The 11,754-nt window shown below is 34.3% G+C and overlaps 1 protein-coding gene across 2 annotated transcripts; it reads right to left on the reverse strand.

The window, feature by feature from the left end:
• Positions 1-4,464: 4,464 nt before the first annotated feature.
• On the reverse strand, positions 4,465-11,283 carry LOC115976110 (zinc finger CCCH domain-containing protein 64). 2 transcript variants are annotated; one of them, XM_031097214.1, is made up of 10 exons: positions 11,153-11,281; positions 10,796-11,069; positions 9,399-9,528; positions 9,154-9,273; positions 8,811-8,928; positions 7,945-8,393; positions 7,246-7,531; positions 6,901-6,994; positions 6,408-6,553; positions 4,465-5,323 (listed from the first exon to the last, which is right to left on the reverse strand). In XM_031097214.1, exons 1-10 carry the CDS (start codon positions 11,225-11,227, stop codon positions 5,195-5,197), a joined length of 1,821 nt encoding a protein of 606 aa, XP_030953074.1. In that variant the 5' UTR covers positions 11,228-11,281; the 3' UTR covers positions 4,465-5,194. The 2 variants fall into 2 exon arrangements, with proteins under 2 accessions (XP_030953074.1, XP_030953075.1); XM_031097215.1 differs by lacking the exon at positions 4,465-5,323 and adding an exon at positions 5,914-6,271 and having other exon boundaries at positions 11,153-11,283.
• Positions 11,284-11,754: the final 471 nt, after the last annotated feature.

Raw genomic sequence — 11,754 nt, forward strand, 5'->3', positions numbered from 1 at the left:
TTTCTAGTTTTCACTACTTAACAACTATCCATTCCCTTTCTTCAGGGACCTTGGTATTAATTTGTGACTGATTGTAGGAGCCTGTTCGCTAGATTATGGAACATGAAAGTGTGACGATTATCTTAGGTTGTGTTTGTTTCACCTATAAATTTTTTTTGAGAAAATATTTTTTCCAATTGCTGATATCTACTAGTGTGACCAAAAATGATGGTCAGACTAAATATATTTTTCAAGTTGACCATAAAATAAGAGGCATTTTAGCGTAAAATATTTTACACCCTAATTTGCAATCCTAAAATTTTATGCCCTAAAAGTCCTTCACATTCAAGGAAGAGAACTCCCCCTTCCCCTTAACGGTAACCCAACCACCCATGACCAAATCAAACTGTAAGGACCCTCCCAGTTATTACACCAATATTGCTCATTGCCACACCAAGTCGTTGTTGCTCACCCAAGTAAGACTCTCTCTCTCTCTCTCTTAACCCATTGTGCCTCTGTTTCGCAACCACCACCAGTACCCCCAACAAACATGTTTTGCGACCACCACGATCACCCCAATGTTGATCTCCATTTTGCAACCACTACCAACCCCAACAAATCTATTTTCCGTGACCTTCGTTTGGCTCTCTCTCTCTCTCCTTTTTTTATTAATTTATATTTTTAGTTTGGAATGTAAAAATTTTTGTTTGGTATATATTTGCTTGAGAGTTGAGAAAATGTGGGAAAGTATTAGAAATTTTTTTTAGAGCATTTTCAAATTTTAATAATGCAACCAAACAATTAAAATGTTTTTCAACACATTTTTTAGGTACGCAACCAAACACTTGTTTTTATAAAATATTTTTAGGTAAAAAATTATTTTCAAGTGAAACAAACATTACTTTTGGAAGCAACTTTTTGTTGAGGATTATTTTCTTTTATTTACTAAAAGTTGGACAAAATATCTCTCTCAAAAAAAAAAAAGTTGGACAAAATATGGTTATATTAAGAAAAAATTGAGGTCTTAAAATACTGAACATAAAAAATAAGCTTAAAAATAAGAAGTTGATGGCAAGCAGACTCAGCGTGGACTATTGCTGGATTCTTTTTGGATTTATGTCCAACACCCCCAGCTTGTTTTATCTACCTTCTGTGAGATGCTATGCACGTAACACCTAAGAGGTAAATAACTTCAATATTTTAACAGTTAAAGTGACGAGGTGGGTGGCTGGATAATAGTCAATGTGAATCATTTTATTTTGTAAAATTATGTATAACATTTTGTATTTTTATGCAAATGTCATTATCTATTTGTTATTGTCTTTATAAAAATATTTTAAACTGAATGACAAAACTCAACCCACATGCATTGTATTAATTATTAACCCAAAGAGTCACACACATCCATATATATATAAATAATATACTATGTGTTCCTCGTACCCTCCCTTAAAAGTTATCATGGCTTTTGAGTAGAGTTGTGGTGTGCATATATATTAGAACCCCGTTCTCTCTCCCTTGTGTGTGTATGTGTGTTTGTTTCTTTTAAAAAAAAAATAATAATAATAATACACTATGTGTCTACTTAACCAATCAAATGTTTGAAGAGTCACTAACTTTACTATTTTTTTAATCACTAATTTTATAAGAAAATGTTGATATAATATGATAACAACACACACATATGTAACAAATCCTTTATATTTTCTAATTATTAAATTATATAAAGTTATATTATATTTATATTATACACGCACACATTCACACAAATAACATTATAACAAAAATAAATAAATAAATAACACACAAACTCACACTCACACAAATAATATATAAATTTATAATAAAAATAGATACACATAAAACTCACAAACACTTACTATTTACTCTTAAAGTCGGAGATACCAATAGTCAAATATAGAACAAAGATTCATGAGAGAGAGAGAGAGAGAGAGAGAGAGGGAGAGATCTGTGATTTATGTTATTGATTGGTTTTGGGATGGACTAATTTGTGTTGTTTATTTATTTATTTTTTTTTTTATGATAACTTTTTATCATCAGACCAAGATAACAATCAATTTTTGGTGTAAGCAGGGATTGAACCCTAGATCTTTTATACAATCATCAAAGATTTTACCAGTTGAATTAACTGGAAGTATGCAAGATTTAAATCAGGGTGTGCAAAAGTATTTTTAAAGGAAAATTAAACTAATAAAATAATATTTTATACATATATTTTTTTTTAGGTAAATGAACCCCCTAAAGCTTTAGTAATGCAGCCCCTGTTTTTAATCTGGGATAGGCCAAATGAAAATGGATCAACCTTAAGTAGGGAAAGTGTAATTAACCCTTTAAATAAATAATGATTTCCTTATAAAAAAAAGAGGGCAAAGGAATATAAGTTATAACGTAGATATGAGTCCGCTAATTACCAAGCTAGGTAGAAGCCACAGGTGTGTTAACGGCTTAACGTGCTCCACCACCAACATGACAGTATTTAGATTACATAATGCTTAATTTGCGCACTGTCGTAAAGATGATGGTTTCAAAGCCAAATTCAGTGACATGCACTATGTCTATTAAAAATGAAATCAGCAATGTTGGCTCATTCCGAAGTGATATTTCCAACCAAGGAAATAATGTTATTTATGCAAATGTGTAAGTCAAATTTCTAATCAGCACAAAAAATAAAAATAAAAAGCTACTAGGTGATGTCACGTTTGCATAAATAGCAGCGTTTTATTGATTAAAAGGAACATAATGACTACTTCTGCAATTCTCATATTGGACCTAATTGTCTCTCCTATTAAACATGTAATCACTAATCAGCAATGTTGGCTCATTCCTAGACAAAATAATGCAATTTTCATGACCTACAAAGCCAATCTTCACGCTTCTAATCTATAATTCGTATGGCCATCTAGTCACTACATTCATTTTTGTCTTAGCAATAAAGGAAGGAATTCTTTGGGACTCACTCAATACCCATAAATAGAATTACTTGACAGATAGTATAATACCTTAGGTAATTTATTTCCCAATGAAATATCATTTCAAATTTTTTGAAGTTCATTACAGCAATGAAAGACCATCCGTGAATTGAATTCTTACATCTTAATATAATCAGACAACGAAGAAAACAACATGTAGATATAGACAAGCAGGCAACAAAATAAGCACCCCATATAGATTTATGGGGGGACCGTTTGAAGAGCTGGATTTAGTATGTTATTTTTGTCTCACATGGACCAACCCCACACATTCGATAAACTTTGTTGAGCATATGAAAATATGAGACAAAAGAGTCTGCGTTGTGACTTGTTAACTTGTGGGGAACACTTGGCAATTTATTCCTTCCTTTTATTATTGAAACTTATTAAGCCAGGTATTCTTAGGCTGAATACATTATTTCTTACCAAAAACCAAAATACAAACAAGACCGGTCATCTCATGGACCTTATTATAGGTTTCAAGCTTACAAGACAGCAACTTTTTTTTTTCCCTAGAGAACCTAATTAAGTTACTTCACAAAAAGTCTTCCCTTTTATTCTTATCTATTTTGACAAAGAGCTTTTTTTTATGGGCTGAATTATCAAAGAGCTCCTAAGTCCTAACTCAATAGAATTATATATTTTTTAATTACTTTCTTTGGCAACCCTATCCAAAGATGTCGGCACGCCTATGAAAATAATAAGCTTTTCCTAGTTTTGGTCCTTATTAATTAGCCAAAACTTAGAAAAATGTAATCCTTATAAAACCCTGTATGTGTAACAAACACTCTGCTCATTAATAGAACAACAAAAACCACTGGTCTATCTTTCCTGAAAGAAACCTTCTATAAGTATGGGACCATTCCAACCACTTTTACAAACCACGTGCAAATATGCAAACTACCACTTCCACTCCATCATTGCCAAATTTGCCATCTGCCTTCTTCTTCTTCTTCTTCTTCTTCTTCTTCTTTTTAATATAAATCTTAAATTGCTTTGTTTGCCTTTGTTAAGGCTGAAAAAGAGACATCCTTTAAATGAATATTCCTCGTGGCTGTTAGGTTGGCTCCTACCAAAACTATGTCTCAAGGAACCTATCACGAGACATATTATGTTATCATTATGATTTCCAGGACCCTACGAGGGTGACCCTTGGGCCCTCTCATCTTCGCTAGATCCCAAAGGCCTGGACAAACCTGGACCCGTGGTGCAATAGTGCAAATTGGTCATCTACAAGTCAAAAAGACCAGGGCAGTGGCAAAGTTAAAACATATTACAACAAAGAAGACAACATTTAATCAAAATTACACTATTTTATAGCCTCTAAATGAATTCAAGTACCTCCTCAAAAAAAAAAAAAAAATCAAGTACATGTAAGGGCAACAGCTTCGAAAAAAGAAGACAACTTTTAATCAAAACTACACTACTTTATGTCCCCTAAATGAATTAAACTACATGTAACATGTAAGGGCAACAGATTTGAAAAAAATTGAAGGGACCAATGGGGGAAAAGGGGGAACTCTTCGTTGTGAAATCAATGTCAACTACAAGTCTACACAGAATACAGAGTGAGAGGGCCGAGTAGAACATACTCCAGTCGGAAAGGCAGAACCTGTTCGGATACATGCAGGCAATGGAAACATTGATGTAAAAATAATAATAATAATTGCTATTTCCAGGTTGCAAAGTATGGCAGTTACTTGGTAATTTGCAGATGGCATTAGATAAAAGGTAGCACTTGTAAATACGTGGTAGATATCCAAATTCCAAATGCGAACTAAAAGCCCAATGAATAACATCCAGCACACTACAGATATTTGGGCTACATCAACTGGTCTTATCTCTTCTTTACCTTGAAACATTTCATATTTTGAAGGAAAAGCAGTTTCAAAAATCTCCTTTTAAGGAGGGTACCTCCCAATTCCACTTGTTGCAAGACATGAAAGTTAGTTGGCTGGCAATCTTTATAGGGAGCAGTGGAGACTGCCTGGTGTGTGCATCTACGCTGGCGTTTTTCCACCTAGGATACCACAAAAAAACCTCAGCAGTGTTGAAAGGACAAATCAATATCACCCATTGATCTATGGCCTCTTGTGATCTAAAACTTAGGAAGTCAACATATATTCTATGGTGGTTAGCATCCTTGACAACTGGTGTATAATCTCTAGAGGTACACTAGAATTACATCGGACAAAATATCAGTTCTGGCTTCTGTTACTGGAAAGTCACTTATTTGGATCAAATTCTTGAAACTGATTCTTAAAATCTTCTGCCATCTTTGTTTCCTCTTCTTTGCTTTGGGAACAATTCCTCCAATCGGCCCTGTCTGCCATGTTCAGCAAGCCTGCCAGAACCTGTCACATACACCACATGCTATAGAATTTCAAATATTTTCCTATGACAATTCCGTTGTCCATGAGAATAGATTTGTTACTTTGCATAGAGAAGGGAGGGAGAAGGGGTTTTACACTTTGACCAAAGAAACTCTAGTAAAAATAAATTTATGTTGATATACATTAGCTCCTCATTTATCAGAAGATTTAAAACAAAAAACAAAAAACAGATATGCTGTGAAATTCTGTACTTCACTGGATTGGAGGCCAACAACAAATCACTCATTAAGATCACTAAACCAAAATATTTTAGAAAGTAAATCTAAAATCATAACAAGCACATTTAAACAAAAACCATTACCCAAAATGTCCAACAATGTAAGGAATGACTATGCTGTTTGTGAAAAGTAAGGAATTAGACACACAGTTGTCCTTATCTGATTGCATCTTGTCATACAACATAATAATTCTGAAGCTGACATTACATCTAAAAAGTTACACAGTTCCGTGCTAGTATTATTTCTTAAACATAAATTCTTGCCAAGAACCACATCCAGACTGTATAGTAGCTTGGACCAAAAAAAAAAAAAAAAAAAAAAAACACGCACAAAACAAAAAACAAAACCAGACAAGAACAAAAACAAAAACAAATATAATAGCCATTACAAAATTTTACAACATAATGCTCACGATTTTTTCCTTTAAGACAAGCATGGTTTCTCCCCATTTTTGTCATGACTAAAAAGGATCTGTCAGAGCACAAAAGGTGAAATATGGGTCATTTGGTGCATATATGCGTCTAGAAACCACTCTAAATCCAGCACAAACCAAATCCTAGTCGTCTCATGTTAATATCACTAATGAAAATGAGAAAGAACCCCAAAACCAGGCAGATGTTATAAAAAAGCCCTTGGATAGTTAATGGTATGGCTCAAGAATATTATGAGGTGCACAGAAAATCACTGACATCTACATCAAAAATAAAATACTGAAATTTATTAGTCAATTTCCAAATATTGGAAAATTCTATCTTTTGAGGAAAATATGAGGGAAAAAAATATGCATATTTTGAAGCAATACACAAAATAGAAAGCAGGTAGCTTACCTCACGTCCAAACTGAGCAGGAAATCTCTCATTTTCCTCAACCAAATGTGAAAATATTGTACCATCAGGGAGTTCAACATAGAAGAAGCTAAAATCCTTATCAAACTGTGTCCTCAACACGTTTCTTCCATCAGAATTCTCATTCTCTGCAATCAGAGAACAGAATTACGATACAGTGAATGCCAAGAACTTTGCACATACAAGTCAGCCATGTTGGGCAAGGTAAAATTGATAGGGTGGGTAGACAGAAAATGAGAAAATGCAAATTTTTGGAATTTGACATATCTATCTCTGTGTATATCTGACTATCTATATATCTATCTACGCACACAAAAGCAAGAATTAAACATTTACATCATCTGCAGACAATATATTGGGGCGCAGCACAAACAAGGTTGCGGCAGAAAAATCAGGCATATGGGGGATTTGAAGCATCCAGGGCAGTATTCATAAGCCAATTGGCACAACAAAACACTTGAACATTAAAACTTACTTCTCAAGGCCACAAATTTAAAGCCCAATTTTTCAGCAGCTAAATTAAATATATCTTGAACAGCAGCAGCTCTGGATGATGGAACAGGAATAGCCTACACAAAGAACATGTGGAATAAGTAAAATACCCCCAAAGAAAACTGAGAAAAAATTATTCTAAAAAAAAAAAAGTACATATTCTACGGTTCAGCCTAACTAGAAACTTCAGTTGTGGAAACAAGAAGAGTGGCTTGTGACGCTTGTCATACATGAAGAAATTTGGAAGGGGTAGGTGATTGTCAGCAATTCCCAGGTCTTAACACATTATGCATCTAGTAAAGAAACTTGCAAAAGATATATATTTTACCTGAAGATTAGCATGAGTACTACGTTTTGAAACCCACTCAAAGAAAACAACTGATTTCCCTTGATTCTTATAATAACTCTTGAGACTATTCTGGAACCTACCAAGCTCAATTTCAGTTTCTGGTGGTAGCAAAACAGTATTGGGTAAATGCTCAACAGGTATTATCAGTATATGATCTTGAACAAGCGGGCCTTTAGCCAGTGCACAGTAAAAGTACTCTCCTATGCTGACAATTAGATGTGACTCTATGTTCAGGCTTGACAAACAAAACCAGCACTCCCTTGACCTGTAATTCAGTTGCAAAATAGATAGTTAATACAAGATTCTGATCATTTTATAAGAATGAATACTGTGGCATCAAAAGAACATACACATATTATATATATATATATATATATAACACATGTTAGAGTTAGGTCTCGTTAGTTTTTTATATTAGCATGTTAATAACGGTATTTTTGTAATCATGCTATAAACCCTAATATAAATATAGGCTAAGTTGTGGGCTTGACTGATTATGACCTTTTTTCTGTATCTCTCTATTCTTCTCTTCATTGTTCTTCTCACTTAACCCTCAATCTTAATATTTTACATCTCTAACTACACATAATATGTGTGTGCGTGTTTAACAAGCCAATCAACTTTTGTTTTATAACAAAACTAATGACTCAAACATCTTCATAAAACAAAAAGACCAACCTGTTGCTAGCATTCTCAGATCCTCGTTTCTTGTGAGAATGACTCTCACCTTCATCCTGCAGGCTGTGCTTAAAGTTGCAATTTGGACCCCTTTCACATCTTCCTTTGTTAAGAAAATCAAAACAAACACCTCTCAGAGATTGTTCCCTTGCATTCTCATCATGTTGAAAGTTGCATTTGTCCCCCCGTGGACAAGAACCAGAAGATACAAATTTAAAACACAGCCTATCACCATCTCCAGCTCCATATTTCTGCCGTTTTTGTGAGACATCATATCTCCAATATTGTGAGTCAGCATCACTATCACTAGGCCTTTTTGTCGCTTCTTTGGCGAGAACAGTTTGGTCTGCATATGTATATGGAGATAAGGTAGTGTTTAGGGGCTTCGTGCTAATCTCAACAGCTGACATGGTAGATGCTGGAGTAGGAGAAATCGCATGAATAAATTTCTGTCGACCAAGTTTGCAACCAAAATTTTTCAGAGTAAAGTATGGTAAAGTAATTCTCAAAGTGCAGTATCTAGAAATCATAAGTAAGATATAAATGCAAGTGATGTTAAAATTGTCCTCAGAAGTAGTCAAGTGCTTAGCTACATGATGGCCATCTCTGCGAAGCATATCATACTTAGTCCATACACAAGTCCAATGCAATCTCTTTCCAAAGTAGTTTTGGTTGAAAATTTCAGTATTAATGAAACAATGATGGATAGTTGATCAAGACTTTATGTTGACAAAGGTGAATAAATAAATAAATTGATAGAGTTTAAATGGTGGGAAAAACTCAACGGAAACAGTTTGAAATTAATAAGATTATGGTGGCAAAAGAATTAATGAACACTTTCAAAAATTATGATGAGAAAATCATACCTGCTTCTCTTTATTGGCAACAGAAGCAAGACCCAAGAAGCGAGTCACATGCACAGCATCAACATTGGAGTAAGGTTCACGAGCGTAGAATATACCTTTAGTACCTGCAATGTGATAGCTACCACAGAAGACAAACTTCAATATAAAAACAACATAACATTCCTTTGATACAAACACAAAATTATAATACAAAAAATGCAGCCCAGAAAGCAGCTAATAAAATGTGTAGCATGCTGGCAAACACATACCAAAGAGGAATATCTATGCAATGGAGTCCTACTAATTTTGATTCTACATTTACGTACAATGATCAATCATGCAATAATGCCCAAGCATCACATACCGTGGTTTAATCTCTGCTACTAACTCTGCTATGGTAGAATCACTTCCAGGTGAATCCGAAAACCCATGGGGAAGATCAGATGTAGATGCTCTGTTTGTGACCCCACTTGGCCATTCATTAGTGGTAAGTGATTAAGGAAATCAACTAAACAGACCACACATTAAAAATTCAGCGCACAATACTCAGCATTATGTATAAAATAATTAACTGTAGAATGGTTCTCATTCATAGCAGGGCAAGGATATGTTAGGAACAAGTCAAATATTCCAGGATCCTCAGCTATAGCTCGCAATGCATCCACATCATCTTGAGTGTATGTTCCAAATTGTTGACCATCAGAAAAATGCCTACCAGATAAATATGCCACAGATAGCCCTATAAATGAGTGAAGTAAATCAGGTAATAATAAAGTTAATACAAAATCGCCACCATTTATCTGTTAAAAAAAAAAAAAAAAAAAAAACCTGATAATTGGAAGTCAAACATATCATCAAATGACAATCTTCTTCATTAAGATTATCAAAAATCCACAAAGCAATTAGCTTGTCATTTCCATCCTAAGTCATGCTATATAACACCTTTTTAACCAGACTAGTTCGATCATAACTCATAAGCAATAACTAAATTTCTGACCAAAACAAATTAATTTTCCATGTTATACCATATTCTTTTTTCCTCTAAAATATAATTACCATGTATTCTTTTTGGCTGCTAAAAACACTTTTGAAAAAAAAAATATATATATATATATATATATTTAGCCTAAAAAAGCTAAAATATGGATTAATTTGACCACATTACAGTTGCAGTACCGTGTGGTGATATGGTGACTGATAGACTTTATTAACTTATCAAACCTAGCAAAATCTTAAATCACATGACTTAGGTAATAGCATTGTGAATTGTTTAAATCACTTGGTGACTCATGCGAGTAAAAATTTAAATTCACGCTATTGGTGATCTGATCACTACGTATTGGATTAGAGGAGATTCCTTCAAAGCAATTTCAAGGAAGCCTTTGTCTATAACTTCATCTGTAACAAAACATTAATTAATTTACACGTAATCCATATCCTTTTTTTTCTTTTAAAGTACAACTACAAAAATAAAAATTACAACATTGAATTTGTAACCCAGCAAAGCTTGTTAGAATTATAAATGAGAGAGATAAGAAAGTGAAATGGAAAGTGGAAGAGAAATAAATGTGGTTTTATCTAAAGGCCTACATCGTGAACATAAAACCCTGAACAAAAATTTATTATAGAGTAGACTAAACTTTGTACCAATCCTATGATAGGTTCGGTTAGGGCATACATTAATCATCTATCTTTTTATGGGAAATTAAAAAGGCTATAAAAAAAAGTTAGTTACTGTTTCATTTTCCCATAAAAAAGTTTTCTACATGGTTTACTCACGGTATGTCTCCTAAGGCATTTGTTAGCAAAACCCTTATAGATTTCTTTACTTACATTAGAAGTTAGGTTACTACATTTAGTCTCAGGATTAGTTTGCTTGCACTACAAGTAAATCCTAGTACAGTGGGCATTGAAATATTTAAGAAGTTGAAGTAACCTACTAAAACGACTATAATAAGAATAGTAATAATTGCAAAAATACACATTAAAGAAAATATGGAGAGTACCATGGAGATTGAACTTGCCACTGCCTTTTAACCAGAACAAGTTTTGGCAAACCTTGAGACCGTCCATCTTGAAGCCAAGGTTCGCCGAGTCCTTCGAAGCCGATAAGAGGTGTTTAGCAGCGCCGATTCCGTAGTCGCCGATGAAGTATGTGGGCAGAGGAACTTGGGAGCGGCCTTCAATGTAGTCGGTTAGCTCGCCGAGCTGCTCCGGCGAGTCAGGGAAGAACTGGCCAACGCAAATTAGGGCATCGAATGGCCCAGCCGCTTTGTTTACCTGATGAGAGAAAAAAGTGAACTGAGAAATGAATGGGAGCCAATAAACCCTAGATATATGTAAATGCTTAGAGAGAGAGAGACCGATGAGACTCGCTTGAAGAGCTGGTTGAGGCGGCCGAGAACGTCGCCACAGAGCAGAATTCTTGGGGGAGCCATGTGCGTTTGCGCGAGAGAGAAAGAGAGGGGTCTGGACTGTGAACTCTGAAATCTGATGCTTGAAGTTGAAGTTGAAGATGAAAGAGTCCGTGGGCTGAAATGTTTGGAAATGGGCCATACCGGGCCTGGCCCAGGCCCGTTATTACCCTTGGACTTTTGGGGTGAATGATGAAGAGAAAATTTTTGTTAATCTTGTGTATTGGTTGAGAAATCCCATATTTGTTTGTGGAAGAGATAAATTTTGTTGATCTCTTGGGCTATCAAAGTTTTCCTCTAAATCGGATTAAAGAAATCTCCTTCAATGTATTACAGGTAATAGTTGAATTGATTGTTTGTGTGTGTATAATTCATCGAAACAAATCACCTGATTTTTAAAAAAATCGTGTGATTGTACAAAAAAATAAAAATACAAGTGAATAGCAACTAAATTGCATTAACTTTATTTTAAATTGGTTTTAAGAAAAATATTTGATTTGCAATGTATTGGAGAGAAAGAATTAGAGTTCAAACCATAAATACACCACAAA

Source organism: Quercus lobata, chromosome 2 (assembly GCF_001633185.2).
Source record: "Quercus lobata isolate SW786 chromosome 2, ValleyOak3.0 Primary Assembly, whole genome shotgun sequence".
NCBI lineage: Eukaryota > Viridiplantae > Streptophyta > Magnoliopsida > Fagales > Fagaceae > Quercus > Quercus lobata.

Excerpts from the sequence above, each read along its gene's own strand:
- LOC115976110 (XM_031097214.1), bottom strand. The coding sequence starts at position 11,227 with ATGGCTCCCCCAAGAATTCTGCTCTGTGGCGACGTTCTCGGCCGCCTC. Across the intron at positions 11,070-11,152 it reads TCTTCAAGCGAGTCTCATCG|GTAAACAAAGCGGCTGGGCC; the intron begins GTCTCTCTCTCT and ends TTCTCTCATCAG. Across the intron at positions 9,274-9,398 it reads ATATTTGACTTGTTCCTAAC|TAATGAATGGCCAAGTGGGG; the intron begins ATATCCTTGCCC and ends ATCACTTACCAC.